This window comes from Cynocephalus volans, chromosome 8 (assembly GCF_027409185.1).
Source record: "Cynocephalus volans isolate mCynVol1 chromosome 8, mCynVol1.pri, whole genome shotgun sequence".
NCBI lineage: Eukaryota > Metazoa > Chordata > Mammalia > Dermoptera > Cynocephalidae > Cynocephalus > Cynocephalus volans.
The window spans coordinates 114,297,382-114,314,910 of record NC_084467.1 but is presented as its reverse complement, the minus strand read 5'-3'; the positions used below and the strand labels follow the sequence as shown (position 1 = coordinate 114,314,910).

General features: G+C 51.7%; 1 protein-coding gene across 1 annotated transcript; it reads left to right on the top strand.

The window, feature by feature from the left end:
• The first annotated feature begins 9,473 nt into the window (after positions 1–9,473).
• ETV3L (ETS variant transcription factor 3 like) lies at positions 9,474–14,576 on the top strand. The gene is made up of 5 exons (XM_063107021.1): positions 9,474–9,549; positions 9,647–9,884; positions 10,129–10,318; positions 10,715–10,835; positions 14,101–14,576. Exons 1-5 carry the CDS (start codon positions 9,489–9,491, stop codon positions 14,574–14,576), a joined length of 1,086 nt encoding a protein of 361 aa, XP_062963091.1. The 5' UTR covers positions 9,474–9,488.
• The last annotated feature ends 2,953 nt before the right edge of the window (positions 14,577–17,529 follow it).

The window sequence follows — 17,529 nt, the reverse complement described above, 5'->3', positions numbered from 1 at the left end:
CCCACCCCACTTGGCCCAGACCCCACTATCGTGTCACCATGTATGTCACTGTATCAGTGAAGTTTAAGAGGCTAGATTGGGCCAGAGACAGTTAATGGAAATGAAGTGGAGAGTTCTGAAGACATTTTAAAATGCGTTGAGGTGTCTGTTGTGAGTTAGGGTAGTTGGACTGACTAGAGTGTGGGGAGCTGGTTAGAGCAGGAGGTAACTTTTGGTTTATTCACTTAGTAGTTACAGATAGAGCAGCCCCCTTATTCACTTAATAGTTACAGATAGAGCAGCCCCCAGTCCAGGCACTGTGCTTGGCACTGGGATGCACACAGAGATTCTCAGGATCTAGAAGGGGCTTGATTTGGTCTGGAGATCCCCTCCCAAGCCCCCACTGCCCAAAGGGCACTAGGCCATTCATTTATATCTTCTGAAAGAAACAGAGGAGTCTCAGCTTGCCACCCCAGACGGCAGTGTCTGAACCAGGCCCTGATTTCCTAATGCCACGGCCAACCCAGTCTACAAGGGCCAGCAACTCCAGGGTGACTTGGACAGAAAGTGGGGGCGGGTGGGAAGGATGCTTTTACGGGTTTCCCAGAAGATCAGAGGAAGTGGGTAGGGACCATGTATGGAGCAGCAGAGAAGAGAAGGGGAAACCCAGCTCAGAAGCAGCCCTCCAGTTTTCAAAAGGACTTGAAGTTAGCCACATGAGGGACTTTGCCAGGAGTGGATGGTGGCAGGAAGTGGGAGAACAGAAGGGCCTTGAGCCTCATTGTCTGGAGGCCTTTCAGATGGTTCCCTACCCTGACAGCTTGTGCAGGCAGGAGGTGGCCTGAATGACCCCGGGAATCCGGGGCCTGGGACTAGAGCCCTCTTCTCCCACTTCAGATTCTACTCTGATCCCTTCATTGAACAGGGCCTTCAGGAAGAGGAGGGGGACAGAAGCTCTTGCTAAAGGAGCTCTCCTTGGCCTGCATCTCCCTGCTTCTAGCTCAAAGGATCCTGAAACTCTTAAGTGAAGGAGATGGGATGGGGTGAAGGTGAGTAAGGGGCAGGACACGCTCTCCAGATGAGGAAACACCAGTGCCACCTAAGAGAAGTGCCCAGGATTCCATATCTTGGTTCTGACCTTGGTCTTTCTTGCTGTATATCTCTGTCCTCTATGGATATCAGGTCTGCCCTGTGCTCGCTAATATTCCTCCCCCTCTGCCTGAGTCCAACTCCCTGGAACAGTGTTCTGCACCATCCCTCCCTCTGCAGCCCTTTCCTCTTTCTCCTCCGTGGGCCAGTGCTCTGTCCTCCCTACCTTCCCCCACGAGGACCCTCTCATTGTGGCCCCCAGCTCCTGTCTCTTCCATCAATCAGCCTCTCTCTCTCACCTTTCCATCATGTTAGCTTCGGTTGATTTAACCAGAAAACAACCCCCAGAATTTAATTCCATGGCCCTCCATTCCCATCTCGATCAGCTCATGGTTGGGAGGGGCTGTGTAATGAGGGGGGAGTGGGGGGAATAGAGGGAAACTTGGCCTCTCAGAGTCAGGGGAAAACAAGAGAAAATCATATTGATTCCCCCAATGACATCCATCAATCTTCTCCTCCCTGTTAGGGATTGGGGAGATTGGACACAGGCCCGACAGGCTCCAGGGTTGCTTGGTCCCCAGGACTTTAAAGACAGAGACTCTGGTCTTTGCATCCACCCTCCTCCAATTTCCCCTGAAAAGCCTCTCCAGAAGGTCAGTTACCTAAGTCCTCCATACCCTCCCCAGGAGCTTCTGGAATCCTGCCCCTTATCTTGTTCTTACTATTTCCTTTGGAGACTATCTGATGCCCCTGTGGTCACTTTCTCCTGGCTGGCTTATCTCTTGGAAGTTCTTCCTGCTGTCTAACTTCAAGTCATATTAATAAGGAAAAGGAAAAATCATTTTTCAGAACTCTAAGAGGAAAGAAACATAATAGGCTCTTTAAAATCCTTAGAGAAAAGAATATTAGGTAAACTAGAAGTGTCATTTTATTTGACACTAAAAAAAAGTCACAAATTGTGAAGATCCAGCACTACTGTATGAGCAGAGTGGAGGTCTGGGGTTCAGAAAACGAGGAGCGGGGTGGCGTTAAGAGTCATGTTGTAAAGAGGGATTCTTTTCCAGGCCTGGACTCTATCTCTGCAGAAAGCTTCATGAGAGACAGGCTGACACAGTGGGAAGGCTAGACAGCTGGAAGGACTTCCATATAGGTTAACATCCCTTTTCCTGGAGTTGAAGAAGGGGTAGCCCTCCCACCAGTCTCTCTGTGGTCAGATATTTTAGGAACCATCTGCTCCAGAGGCAGGCTCTGGATGCAAAGGACCCAGTAAGAGACACTCCCTCCCTCTCCACCCCCCACAGGGGTGGGGGCGCATGGGAGGGGGCGCAGATCCATGGTGCTGCCGGCCCCCAAAGGGTTAATGCTATTGTCTGAAAACCACCTCGGCTCCCCTGGGAGCTTGGAGATCCCGCTCTCATTTTAAGTAACCCTAACGCGTGTGATGAGTGAGGGGTCGTCACTGGGCAAGGAGGAGTGAACCAGAGGAGCCAGACGGAGCACAGGGACCTGGCTGCTGCACCAAGGTAAGGTACTCCAGCGGCAGGTTTGCTGCTGGGGCTGGTCTTCTCTGCCCCTACCCCCACCCCAACTGTGGAGCCAGTTGTGGGGCAATTGGGAAGGGGAAAAGTAGAAGACCCTAGCACCGGGTGGAGATGGGAGCCCAAGGGCTGCACTGAGCAACCTGAGAGGTAGCAGCGCTCTTCCAGCTGGGGGACAGCCACAGAGCCAGGTGTTAGGCACTTGGGCAGAGAGAGCCTTGGCACCTGCGGGAGGACATCAGAAAGACAGCAGGTCCAGCATGGCTGTAGGCTCTTCTCCCCAGATGGGCACAGCTGGGGCCAGATGTTTGCTCTCAGGGGCAGATACAACTCCTGGGACTAATGGGTGCAGTTGGATTCTGGGGACTGAATGAACGATGTTCTCAGCCATCTCCCTGTCCTGTGGTCTGTGCACAGAGGGCATTCTGCATCCAAGCAAGCTCACTGCTGCATTTGTGTGGCTGAGGTTGAAGAGCAGTGGGTGAGGGTTGACCATCAGCTGCAGGCAGAGGGTGGCGGGGGACAGTGTGGGCATCCTGTATGGGGATGGGAAGGAGCAGGAGCAGCAAAGGGGTACCAGGACGGCGAGAGCTAGAGTTGTGCTCCCAGCTGAGCTAGGTTGGGGTGAAGTGAATTGAAACCTCTGACAGGGTGAAGGAATTCTGTCCTATCCACCTGCCTTGCTCTCTTCCTCAGACTCCTGAGGTCTTTCTCAAAGAATTAGGACCAAGAAGCCCCAAGTGTGAGAGCCTGGTCCCCTGACCACGAGAGACCTTGTGATGGTGAGGGCAGATGCAGGCTTGCAGGCTGGAGAGGCACAGAGAGACGATGCTCCCATGGCAAAGAGAAGAACTACTCCTCTCCCAGCCCCTTCCCAATGGAGACCAGAGGAGAAGGGCTGGGAAGAGTGTGGTGTCGCCACAACTCCACTCCAAGCCCCTTTCTGGCCCTGCCCAAGGGGAGTGGGCCCCACTGGGCATAGGGACCAGGGCACATGGTTGGAGCCCTCTGTTGAGCTTGGGACTGTGTGGAAGTTGAAGGGTTCATGCTAAAATTGGGGTCGAGGTTGAGGCTGAGAGTAGACATGGGGATTGAGGGCTGGGGATTGAGTCAGAAGGTGTCAGAGGGCCCCTGGCTAGTGAGAGCCACCTCAAATGCCTGCTGCTGAGGCTGCCCACTGCATTCCTGCTCCCTGTACTCAGCGCCACACCAGCCCTGCCAACTCACCCAGCTCAGCTGATTGCTAGCAGCTTTCACTTCCTCTCCCTCTGGCCTGGCTCCTTGGCCACCTCAGCACCCTCTGGGAGGGGATTTCTTGTCCCTGGTTCAAGGGACAAAGGGAAGGATGGGGGTGTCCAGTCAGGAGGCTCCCCTGGGGCACAGCTGATGGGAATGGGGTGAAAGGAACCAACCTGAGGTTGCCACTGGGGGAAAGGCAAGGGGTACTGTAGGGATTCAGGGAGGAAGTACGGAAGTGGAGGTGAGGCTAAGCTAGGAAGCCCGTGTTCAGCTTCCAGCTCTGAAGAATGGGTGGGAGACAGGAGCAGGAGAGGAAAGACAAAAAGAGAGGCAAGAAAAGAGAAAGTGACAATGAGAGACAGTAACAGAGGTAGCGAAACAGAGGTCTGGGCTGGGTGAAAAGTGGTGAGACAGAGACAACACTCTGGAGGAGGGAAACAGGCATCCCCAGGGAGACAAGACAGGGACAGCAACAGAGAGAGGACATGCGATCTGCAGACATAGGAAGGAAAGACAGAAATGGAGAGACCAAGAGAAACTGAGACAGAAAAAGGTGAACAACGGAGAAGAGAGAAAAGAGTGGGAAAACATGGGCAGAATGAGCAGCAGTGGGCAAGGTTGGGGGATGGAAGTGGAAAGAGAAAGAATCAGTGAGAGGGAAGAGGAATGAAGACTAATGAAGAGCAAATGAGGTAAAGAAAGATAAAAAGGTCAAATAGAGTGAACCAGTGACCTACAGGGGTTGAACACACAGAGGGATGGGTGAGGAGCTGGAAGCTGGCCTCCTGACACCCCATCCCATCTCCCAGCCCCTGGGTCCCTGAGGGTCTGTGTGAGGTGTGACTTTCCCCCTGACCTTCAAATGCCCTTTGGGGCCTGGGGGTGTCTGGGTTTGGATTTCTGCTGCACAGAGTTACACAAACCTTTTAAATCCCACGGTCCCTGGGGACCACAGAGACAACAGTCAGAGGCGTCTGCAAGGGGTGAGGGCTGGGAGGAGGGACTGGGCAGAGGTCTGAGACTGGGTGAGGGGACTGGGCAATGGGAGCAGTCAAGAGGGATCCTGGAGAGGGGCTCAGGGCTGGGGAGGGAGAAGGAGAAGCAGGACTGCTGGGGACCCGCTGGGGAAGCATTTCTCAAGTGTGGGGCCTGACTGGGAAGGAAGAGGTGAGGCTGCAGGAGAGACGGGGCTCAGCCAGCACCCAGCATCAAGACGTCTTTGGGGTCTCTGCTGCCATGTCCTTTGGTCATCGGAGATGGAGGAGAGGTTGAGGGGAGGGGAAGAAAGGGCACCTATCCCTGCCCTTCCCCGAAATTCCCTGAGGAAAAGGTAGCTGGCTTTGCGCTTCCCAGGTTCCCAGCCCCTCTTGCTCTTGCTCCTACCTAAGCAGATTTAACTAATAGTATTAAGGGAGATCTCAGCACTAGCCACTCTCCACTTGGGGCTGAGAACAAGAGGAGAGACCAGAGACTTCTAATCAGATTGGGGATTTGGTGGAGGGGTAGCGGATGCGCAGTTTGTTTAAGGCTAACAAGCGTCTGAGAGGGGGTTCTCTCCCAGGTCTTTCTCTCCTCTGGGCTGGCTTCTCCACTCTGATCTTTCAGTCCCCTGGGCCATCTTCTGACTTCAGCTGAGTCCACGGCTCCTGACTTCTGCAGCGCTGTTTCTCTCTCTGATTCACTCTCTCTCTCTCTCTGACTCTCATGGTCTTTATCTTCCTGCTGCCTGCTCATTTATAAACAGTCCTATTTCCCCACTGAATCCATCAAGCAGTCACTGAAAAGACTTGGTTTTGTCCAATCAATCAGATTATGCAGTCAATCCCCTTCAGCCACTTAGAAGGCCCCAACAACAAAGTGACTTGATGGCACGTTTCTACTTTGCATATTTTCAACATTGGTCTTGAACTCTCTGATTCTTTTCCTATATTGTATATGTCCTGTCTTTCTCACCCTTTCTGTATTGCTCTCTGCCCATCTGGCTGGCTGTCCTCTGTTTTCCTGGGGCCTCCGCTGATAGTTTTTCTGGCAAAGAGTCCACATCATAGGTTTAGACTGGAGTGCTTCCTTCAGGGCCCAGCACCTCCTGCCAGCCTTGCCTCTGCTCCGAAGTTTCGTCCTAAACTTTTCTGCCCTGATTGACTGATTACAGCTCACAACCTGGAGTCAGACAGACCTGTTCCCATCCAGCTCCACCACTTGGCCAGGATCTTACGCAAGTTTCATAATCTTTTTGAGCCTCAATTTCCTCGGCTTGCAAAATGGAGATAAGACCTACCTCGAAGGGTTGTTGTGAAGAAGAGTCGGTGAAGTAACATATGGAAAAAAATGTCAAGCCCAGTGCTGGGTGTGTGACAGGGACTAATTCATATTAACTAAAATCTGCAGAAGGTAAAATCTGCTTCAGACATTTCCTTTGGATCCAAGCCCTCGCTTAAGGCTTATACTCTATGGTTATCATTTTTATCTATATTGCTTTTATTAAATAATGACCTAGAACCTACATGAGTTGTAATGAACACTTATATTGCCAGGGGGATTAATCATATTATTAGGAATCAGAATGGTGGTGATGATGACAGTAATAATGGATTGCTGCTATAACCCTTCAAGGAATACCAAGTGCTTAAGAGAAGCTGCTCATCATTCAAGATTGGGTTATGATTCTTTTTGATTTATGGTTCTTAATACTCGTCCTCCTCTAGGGCCACTGCCCTGGTTCTGCAGTGGGGGCTACAGGGGCTGTAGGAGCTCTGCAGAGCCATGGTTAGAGCTTCCCCAAGCTTTGTGTGTTTAGCCCACAGCACAAGGGGGAAGGACAGGGGGTCTGGAGGACAGGGAGGGGGAACAGAGGGGACTACCTCCCCCAGCCTTGGGAGCATCACCATCAGAGTATGGATTAAAGTGAAGCACGAGGAATTAAGGTTAAGCACCAAGAACAGTTCTTAGACTTGAAAGTAGAAACTTGAAATCTGCTCCTCTCTGAATTCCCCACAGTCAGCTCAGGGGCTCAGGCAGAAAAGGAAGACCTTGAGAGCAGACATTTGGCAGGACTTGTCAGCAGCGAAGGTTTCCACACCCAGAACTGGCAAGCTCCTCAGAGAATGGAGGATCCACGAGGAACTGTCACAGACTCAGAGAGGCTGGGGAGGAGGATGCTGGCATTCAGGAAACTTGACCTCACCTATTGATACCACTTGGGTTTTGTGTTTTGGGGTTTTCTTCTCTTTGCAGGTAGGGGAGAGGATGTTGGGACACTACCTAGGTGGCTGAATATTATAAATCTTGATTCAAGGCCTTGCTTTCCATTCTTTTCCTTAAGAGCTGTACAACCTTAGGGAAGTTGCACAACTCCTCCTCCACCTCCTCTGCTACCCGTGTGAGGTTTCAGTGTATGTCAATTTCAATCCCTTAGCTCAGGCACAAGGCACACTGAATGTCTGATAAGTGAAGGGTTTTATCATTCTCACCTTGCCAGATCCTAAATCTGCTCTGAAGTCTCAGATCCTTCAGACCAGGAAAGACCATCGGATTCAGCAGGCACCAGGACAAGCCATAGGGATTCTATCAGCTTCCTCCAGAGAACAGTCTTCCCTTGGAATCTCTTACCTCTGCACACCTCACCCACCATTTCCCAGCCCGTTTTCCTAAACTGAGGTAGGAGAGATCCAATCTGCTTGAGATTAGACAAAGGAGGAACTTCCCAGTGGACAGGGCAGGAAAGGAGGGTGGGAGAGAAATGCAGGCATCTGCTTCAGGGGAGGAAAGGAGAGAAGAGGATTCCAGAATGTCAGCTGTCAGTTTAGCGACAGAGGAATAGGTGGGATAACCTATTCATCTGGACATCGAGTGGGCATGGATTTACTCACTGTCCTATTTACCTTAATTTCCAGAGATATTCTCAGCTCAGTCCAGACTGGGAGCCCCCAGAAACTCCTGTCCCCTGTGGTCTGTCGATTTGTCAGTTGAACTCCCTGGCATTGAGCATTCCCTGAGAAAGGAAGAGCAGATGGCCAGATGACATCTTGGTGCTGGGAGTGGGGGGAGCCAGGAAAGTCTTACAAGCTGAGGTGTCTGTGATTCCTTGACTTTCTAACACTCACAGCCTCTTTTTGTTGTATCCCATGGATTCTTGCTACTCAAACCATGGCCCCACAGCCCAACAGCCTCAGCATCCCCTAGGAGCTTGTAAGTGCAGACCACCAAGTCCTACTGAATCAAACTCTGAATTTTAAAGAGAACTTCAGATAATTCTTATGCACATTGGAGTTTGAGAAGCCCCGCCCCACAGATGATTCTTTTCAATTGTCTTAAGGCAACTCAGTCTATGAGAAAGTGCTATGGATTAGGAGTCAGGGGTTTGGCGGCTAATTCACCATGTGTCTTTAGTGAAGTCCCTTTCCCTCTCTGAACCCCCTCTAGAAATTGAGGAGACAATTCCAGATAAACCCCACATGTGCCCTCCAGCCCTGACAGCCTGCTAAGTTCCAGTTGAGAATCAAGGTTCCCTCATACTAACTTCATCAGAAACAGAAACCCAGAACCCAGCTTGCATAACCCTGTTTACACACAGTGTTAAACACCTAGGAGTCTCCCCTGCACCCCAGCAACTCCCCGTCCCCCTCCCCCAGAAGCAGGCCCCATGTTCTGTGTCCCCAGCACCGTCTCTCCTATCCCTCCTTAGTCCTCTTGCACACCGTTTCATCTTCCATTAGAGGTAGTGGAAACTGGCCTTTTGCACCATCCTCTGTCCCAGCCAGAAGGCTTTGGGGCTTAGACACTTTCTCTCCTCCCTTTGCCTGCATCGGGCAAGTTGATCTCACTGGGGCTCATTCTGCAACCCCATACCCCCACCTTCCCCAGTGGAAAACCCTCTCCCTTGCCCATGGTTCATTAATTCAACAAATATTTACAGAGCACCTGTGAGTACAATGCCCAGTGGTAGAATGGGATATGGGAGCTAGCCCTGAGCAAGACAGCTAAGTTCCTGACCCTCTGAGGAGGAGGATAGATGTAACAAAGAATGGCACTATTGATCACTGCCATTCATTTGGTCTATCAGCAGTCATTTATTGAACACCTGCTATGTGCCAGGCACTTGGCACTCACTGGTGAAGAAAACACTCAAACATCACTGCTCCTGTCAGATGTAAAATTGTTCTAAGTACCACAAAGGTATGCATACATGTATATATCACCTTCCCCCACTCAAGATTTAGAGAGAGCCAACATTTAATTACATTTTTTCTTGTCTTCTCTTGGGAAAAACTCCAATCCTGTTAAGCCCTAAGGAGAGATTTCATTCTCTATCTAAATCCCCCGGCAGGGGCAGGATATAGGACCCTTTGCATGCCTCTCCATCTATATGAATGGCTCACCCTTGAGCCCCAGTCCCGAATGAGCCTCTAGGCAGAGGAGACTGGGCCCTGCCCTGGGTATGGGGGAGCTTCCTGCCTCAGGTTCCCTTTTCTCCCCTTGACTGGCTTGTTCCTTCCCTCTCATCTCTTTCCTTCCTGGCCTTCTCCAGTCCTTCCTTCCTTCCTGCACTCCTACCCTCCTCTTTCATGGCCCTTTTCCTGACTCCTCCTTTCCTTTCCTCTCCCCCAAGGCCCAGGCACAGCCCTCTCTCCCCCGGAGTGGACCATGCACTGCAGCTGCTTGGCTGCGGATGTCCCAGCCACTCCTGGCAACTACTGGATCTCAGGTGAGCATCTTTACCAGGTCTCCCCATGCTCCTGTGGGGCCTCGGGGAGGGCCTCCGGAGCAGTGGGGTAGCCCTCACACTCCCCTCCCCACACCAGGCCTGGCCTTCCCTGACTGGGCCTACAAAGCCGAGTCATCCCCAGGCTCCCGGCAGATCCAGCTGTGGCACTTCATCCTGGAGTTGCTGCAGAAGGAAGAGTTCCGCCATGTCATTGCCTGGCAGCAGGGAGAGTACGGAGAGTTTGTCATCAAGGATCCAGATGAGGTGGCCCGCCTCTGGGGCCGCAGGAAATGCAAACCACAGATGAACTATGACAAGCTGAGCCGGGCCCTCAGGTGAGAGGAGGCGGCCAACGTGGCCAGCGAGGGTAGAGTTCAAGGAGGGGCTGTGACTTCTGGCACCCCTGTCTGATTCCCACCACTTCAAGGCTTGGGAAATGTCCTTGCATGTGGCAAGATGCCTAGTGGTTCTCCAGGAACAGCTTGGGCTTGTCCTTGCTGGGGAGGGGGGTGTGGCTGGGTCACCGACTCCATTCTCTGCCCACTGGGTCAGCTCTATTTTCAACCTTGGATTCTCTAGGTATTACTACAATAAGAGGATCCTGCATAAAACCAAAGGCAAAAGGTTCACTTACAAGTTCAACTTCAGCAAGCTCATCATAATCAACTATCCTCTGTGGGAAGTGCGGGCGCCACTGTCCCCCCACTTGCTGCTGGGGGCCCCAGCCCTGTGTCGTCCAGCCCTGGTGCCCTTGGGTATGCAGAATGAGGTAGGCATGAAGGCAGCCCCTGTAGGGCTTCACCAGGCCCTGCCCCTCTTCCCAGGAGGCCCTCAGCCCTCCTCTCTGCCTCAGGGACCCATCAGCCTTCAATATTCTTCTCCCCCTGCATCCTAGTCCCAGAGTGGCCCAGGAGCAAGAGTATTTAACAGTCCATTGGCACCACTTCTTTAGTGGTGGATGGATCATGGAAAAGGGTGTGGGGGTCTTATGAGAAGGTTCGGGTCATCTGAGACTGCAGGCAGCATGTGGTAGCGGTTATTGATGAACAAGTATGAGAGTATTTCCTTGTTTTAACAACTGGGTGGTGATACCAGTGTGTGCTGGAGGAATATATGCCAGGGAGAGCCCATCCCACCCCCACACCTACTTCTCCTCCCTCCTCAGCTCCTGCACAGCATGCTGTTTACCCATCAGGCCATGGTGGAGCAGCTGGCCGGACAGCGGGCCCCCCGAGGGCCACCAGGGCCCTCTGCGGAGAAGAAAGGGAGCAGTGGCAGCAGCCACCGTGAGTGTTCAGGACTGGGGAGGGTCCAAGGGTCTCAACCAGAGGAGCGGAGGGCCCTCCTGGCTGAATGCATGGCTGAGGGGGCATGAGACAAGGGATAATATACCAGTCATTCATTCATTCAACATTTATTGAGCACTAGCTATTTACTAGGTGTGGGGGTGCAGAGATGAAAAGTGGCCCTCAACATGCTCAGAGCCTAGTGGAGAGCAGAGATGGGAGGGACTGCCAGTGACCGTGCTGAGATTCATGTAAGCACGAGGTGCTACAGGCACAGAGAAGAAGCTGGGGCTTGCTAGAGGGAGCCACACCTGAGCAGGTGAAGAAGGTAGAGAAAGACACCTCCGCAGAGGGAATAGCATTTGTAAAGCAAAAAGCTGTGAGCAAGTGTAGCAGATCTGGAGAACTGCTGGTAGCTTGCCTTGGTCAGAGTTCAGAGAGGATGTGAAGGGACGGGAACCAGCAGGAAGGGTGAGAGATGGGGTGGTGAGGCAAACTGGTGTCTGGTTACGGAAAGCCTCAGAGCCATTCTAAGGGAGTTGGACTTTATCCTGTGGTCAGGAGGGGACCAGAAGGAAGAGGCATATTCAGATTTTCATTTTATAAAGGTTACTCAGGTTGTGTATAGAGTTCGGGTTGGAGGAGACATAAGGCTTTTGAACATAATGTAGGCAGATGATGGGGCCAGAACCACAACAAGGGCCACAGTGCAAAGAAGGAGGCTCAGCTGGAGAGAGATTGGGAAGATAAAGTTCGCTCACTCATTCATTTCTTCTTTCATCAGATGTTTAATGACCTCGTGTTTAATGTGCCAGGTACTGTCCTAGGGGCTGGGGGTGCCAGTATGAGCAAGACTGCCTTCATAGGGCTTGAAGGCAAGTGGGGAGATGTGGACATTCAATTAATAATAGACATGTAACTGTAACTGCACGAACTGCAACAGAGGAGAAGTTTAGGGTGCTGAGGGCATCAGGGAAGACTTCCTCGACAAAGTGACATTGGAGCTGGAACCCAAAGTGTACATGGGTGTCAGCTCAGAGGGAGACCTGGCAAGCAGAGAGAACAGTGTGTGCAAAGACCCTGAGACAGGGAAGAGGAACTGGGAGGAGGCCAGTGTGGTGGCACACATGATGGCATTGGAGAAGAGGATGAAAATGTAGGCAGACGTCAGCTCTTACATGTGCCATAAGGTGAGAAGTGACAAAATTAGATTTTCTGTGAAGAAGATCAAAGAGACACCTGACCAACCCAAGGCTCTTGTGCAGAGGCCCAGGAACTACCCTTGCACTCCAGACAATTTCATGGAGTAAGGACCCTTGGCCTTCACTCCACCCTGGTGCAGCTGGGGGCCCAGACTCTGCACCCCGATGAATGCAGCTGAGGCCGTGGGTGTGGGGCAGCCCAGGGCCTGCTGGGACTCGCTGGGCCACCGGTCTGGCAGCCTGGAGCTAAACAGCACCTGAACAGCCCTCCCTGTTCCTCCACCCCCACCCACCTCCTCCCAGCTCTGGGAATGCCTTGGGCACAGAGCGTCTCTCTTTGGGAAACTATGGGGGGGTGGGGGGGTGGAAGGGAAAAGCATTCCCTCCCAACCCCCAGCTTGAAGTGGGCCATTTTGCACCTCCCTCCCCCACCGCAGGGGCACACACATGCCCTGCCTATTCTTGGGCCGTACATGTTAAGTAGGTTTAGGCCACCAGAGGGTTAGTAGCAACCACATGTCCCACTTCTGGACTGGGATTCCAAAGGCTGTGCCAGCCCGTCACCTGCAACCTCACTCAGAGGAAGAGAGGAAGCTGCTTCCAGGCACAGGAGTGCTGGGACTAATGAGCCAGAGTCAGGCAGCCGCAGGGCTGGTGTCAGAAAGCGGGTGGGAGAGCGATAGGAGGAACTCTTAGAAACATCTCCTCCTCATGCCCACCGCGCCGTGAAGGGAGACACTGCCCTGACCTCAGGAGCACCAGGGACACGGCACTCCCAGGGGAAAACATCAGTCTCCACCTCATCAAGGACCCAAGGAAAAGGACAACAACCAAGAAAAAGGGTGCGCTCTGGCAGAGTCTCCACACTTTTCCTCATGGAAGATCATTGTTACTGTTCTCTCCCTCCCTAGATCCGACTTCAGAAACAGTGTTCCTATCAAATAAAATGGAGTAATTAGTAAATGAGTAATTAGTTTGTTTTTCCAGGTTTTAAGTACTTTAGGCTTTTTGAAATATATAAAATGGTGTGAAGTTCTATATAATCATCTCCAAGGACCCTGGGCTGGGAGTCCCTATTGTAGGATCCTGGCAGTATAGGAGAGGGAAAGAGGGTGGATGTGGAAAGAATGGGAAGACGGACGTTTTCTTGGAGGAGGAGGGTTATGGGCCAGAGCCAGACAGAGAGGAAGGCTGCGGCTCACCCTGTATCTGCCCTGGGCCTCAAAGCCATGAATCCTGCAGGTCCCTTCTTACCAATGATGACACTTGATCTCAGCTAGGAGAGGGGATTTTATGGGTGAAGAAACAGAGGCCTGCGAATTTAAACAACAAGCCCAAGGCCACACAACAAATTCTTTGCCCAGCTAGAACTAGAGGCCTTGGCTGCAGGGGCAGAGAGAGTGGAGAATGGATCCATTCAGTTATGGCAAAGAATACACTTCATCTATTCATTCAATGTGTTTTTATTGAGCACTTAATATGTGCCAGGCTGGGCTGGACTCAGGGGAAAATAAAACAGATACAGTTACTGCCCCCACAGAGGCCAGGGCACAGATATGAAATCAACACATAAATGACTACATGACTCTAACTGAGCTAAGTGCCCTGGAGCGAGGACAGGCAGGTGGAGAGTGGTTCTCACCTAGGCTGGGAGTATTGGGAGGCTTCCCCAAAGAGATGACATTTATGATGAGACCTGAAGAAAAGCAAAAAAGGAAGGGAGGTGGCAAAAGGAAGAGAAATGTTCAAGAAAGAGATAAAAAGGAATGATTAATGGGAGGAGCAAGGGGCAGCTTGGAGAGATGGGGGCTCACTCTTGACCTTTTTTTTTTTTTTCTGTTTATTGCAATATATTTTATATCATGGATCATAGCTTGAAAAAAACAGAAAATCTCTATAAGTTCACATATTAATATACATCTTGAAATATTACAGCTATACTTTTAATATAAAGATATATTAAAATATAACATAACATGCTGTACATGTTTTGTCATTGTTGGTGTTATAGAATACTTCTGTTGACCTTTTCTCTCTTTCTCTTTCTCTTCCTCTTTCTCCAGGACTTGGCTCTGCTCCAGGCCCCTGCCAGCCCGGCCCTTGCTGCCGTTTTGGGAGCCTTCGAAGCGAGCTGCCCAGTTTTGCCTCCTTCACCCCTTCCCTCCCACCCTCTCTTCCCTCTGACTGGACCCACCTCCCAGGACCCTTTTTGCCTCCTCTCCCCTTAGAGCAGCAGCTCCCAGGATCCTCCAGGCCAGACACCCTGCTCCCAGGACCTGTGTGCCCCCTGGGGACCCTGCATTTTCCAGGGCTTCCCCAACTGGCTAGGCTGGGACAGGGTGGGACTGAGAGGCTTGAGCTCTTGTCCCTTAAGCCCAAGGTGCTGGAGGTAAAGCCTGATTCCTTGATGAGGGCAAAGGGGTGCCTGGATCCCATGGGTGGCTTCTCACAGGCCCATGGACTCAACACTGGGGAGGAAAGCCCTGTGTCCCCCAATCTGGGGACCCTCAAAGCAATGTGGCCCTTGGACCCTCCTTAATTGGAGAGAAAGATGTGAAGCAGGGAGGGGTCCTCCAAACTCCCTGTCTTCTCTTGCCCACCTCCCTCTGGTTTTGTACCTTCCCCTGGCTGGACACAGGCTGAAATTGCAGAAGCATTTGAAGGGGTGGGGTTAAACCCAACGTGCAGGGGTAGGGGGTGGGGGTGGGCATTGCAGGGAAAAAACAAATGTGGAAACGGGGAAAACTGAGGCAGTGTACCCCCTCCTCTCCCACCAAATTGCTAATCCAACTAAGATTACATTCTTAATCTCAACATTTTTTGAGGTAAATGAGGCTAAGCTTTGCATCATTTGAAGCACCCCATATCTGCCCACATGAGGGGAAAATAAAAGGGTTTGCTGGGGAGGAGGCAGGGGTTATTTCATCCACTGAGTCTCAGGTTGTTCCCTTTCTTCCCTGGGGCCCATCTCCCTAATCCAGGCTAGAGTCTCCAGTCCCTCTCCTGCCCCTTCGTGCATTTCTCTCCCATCCCTCTTATTTCTGAGACCCTGGAAACTCCAGTCCCGTGCAGGCACTTCCTTCTATCTCCATTTCCCTAAGACCCAGGCAGGTGGGGTAGGGAGGGCCTGGCCTCCTCAGCTCTGTAATACTCCACTGACCATGAATAAAATGCCTTTGGCAAACTGCCCTCTTGGGCAATCACCTCCCTCTGGTGGGCCCCAGGCCCCTGTTGCACTCCTGCATTCTGATCTGGTATGGCTGTAAACCCCACCCAAGAGACCTGAAACCTGACAAGAAAAGAGCACGGGGGCGTTGGGGGAGGGCCTGAGGCCTGGAGTAGAACTGGAAATCAGACCAGCCAGTCTCCTTCCTCCTGCCATCACCTCCAAGAGAGAAAAGCTGAAAGAACTGGTAGGAAACCAGCCTCAAGGAAAGAACTACAGAACAGAGTAGGGGTCTTTACAGGATAACCTCAGATTCTTGTGGAGGACCTTTGAGCAGAATTCTAAGGGGTTGGATAAGAAAGGAGGGCATCGGCAGATATCCTTCTTCCTCTGCTCCACAGGCCCTAAGAATGACAAACAGAGCAGACTTGAAGCATCAGGTGTCTGGGGGGAATGGACGGACAGGTGAGAGAGAGAGTCTTTTGCTCAGCCAAGGACATGCCAATAGAGAGGGATACTCCCAGAACCAAGGCAATTGAACCACATTGCTCTCCTACCTCCAGGCCTCCAGTTACACATTTAGGATTGGTCTCTACTTCCTTTCTATGACATGGAGCATGAAGTAAGGAGCTCAGAAGACCCGTTTGCCCATGGTTTGTCTCTGTCCCTCAATCCAAAGACTAGGTGTGCATGCCCCTCTAGGAGGCTCCTGAGCACTTGTGTTCTGCAGCCTCTCAATCCTTCTTTGTGGCAGAAGTATTACCACATGATTGGAATGGGGAAGGAGAGACCCAGGCAAGGCAAGGGTAGGCCCTCCCTCCACAGAAAGGTTGAGATGGGCAAGGAACACAGCCCCTGGCTTTCCAAGCCAGACCTAGGCCAGGAGAAAGGACCAAGGAGAGTTTTTCATCTCAGTCTCCCTCCCTCAGCCCAGATGCAAAAAAAAAAAAAAAAAAATGAGGACCCCAGAGTCTCTCTCCCAAGAGTTCCCAGGGCTACAATGAAAATGCTTCTTCTCACTTTGCCCCCAAAGCTTCAGGCTTATCCCCAGCCCTGCAGGAAGGACGTACCCCCAGGGGCTTTCCCATCACCCTGCCCAGTTTGGGGAGACAAAGAACTAGTGTTGTTTGCTCTAGCACAAGGAACTGGATGGTGCTGCCATGGGGCTTGGGCCCTGTTCAGAGGCCAGCCACAGGGATGGGGTTTTTCTCCTTAATGGAAACTCTCCTGTGCTCTCCGCCTAACCCCACCTCCTCTTCAGTGGTTTTTGGTGACTATGACCCCCACATTTCAGGCAATGAAAAATACTTTGAGGTCACTATTCTAAAATTTCCCTTTGGAGTAGATGAACCCAAGAGACTAAAAGCTCAGCCCCAGAGGACTTAAACTTCCTGGTGGTACACTCTGCATCCTAGGCAACAGATTCAAGTGGAACCGACCTTCTCAACCTGGGCACTATTGACATTTTTGGCTGCATAATTCCTTGTTGTGAGGAGTTGTTCTGTGCATTCCTTGATGTTTAGCAGCACCCAGGGACTCTACAAAGTAAATACCAGTAGCACCTTCCCCCATCCAGCTGTGACAACCAAAAATGTCTTCAGACTTTATTCAGGTATCTCATGGGCAGAGGGGGAAATCGCCCCCAGTTGAGAACCACTTAAGTAGAGTATGGCTTCAGCGAATCCAGATGTTCTGGCAAAGATGGGACCCTGGCTCCTCCAGCACAGAGAACTGTTGGTCTCCACATTGGACGAGTGCCCTCTGGTGGCCAGAGTCAGTACCAGCAGTCAGAAGAGTCCGGAGCTCTTTAGGCTGCGTGGGTAGAGGGCTCTGTTTGTGAGAATGAGGTGACGAGCAACCTGGGAGTCCTCTTAGAGGAGGGAGTCACAGGTTGAAAACATTTATGAGAACCCTCCCATTTCAACCCCCCCTTAGCAAATCATGGACGTCCACCAAAGGACTGCAGGTTGTCAGTTTCTGGTACAATCCGGTTCAGCCATCAACCTCAGACATCACACCATCTGGCTATCTGTGACTGTCAGCCTCACCTGGGAATAGCATGGTATGGATACTCAGCCTTCTTTCAGAAGCAGTGGAAACCAGGACAAGATGCAGCAAAGTCAGCCACCAGTTCACCAACACCCCTGCTCCTCGGGCCTCAACTCTGTCTTACCAGAGACACAAATAGACCCACTCCTGGGCTTCAAGAACTTTAAGGAATCAGACTCCCCGGAACGTGAATCTTACACTGTTAAGAGCCAGAAGGCACCTTTGAAATCATCGTGTTCAATCCCCCTAATTTTACAGCCTAGAGAGAGGAAGGGAC

Coding starts and splice junctions, on each gene's coding strand:
- ETV3L (XM_063107021.1), top strand. CDS start 9,489: ATGCACTGCAGCTGCTTGGCTGCGGATGTCCCAGCCACTCCTGGCAAC. Junction 9,550..9,646: donor TGGCAACTACTGGATCTCAG/GTGAGCATCTTT, acceptor TCCCCACACCAG/GCCTGGCCTTCCCTGACTGG. Junction 9,885..10,128: donor AAGCTGAGCCGGGCCCTCAG/GTGAGAGGAGGC, acceptor TGGATTCTCTAG/GTATTACTACAATAAGAGGA.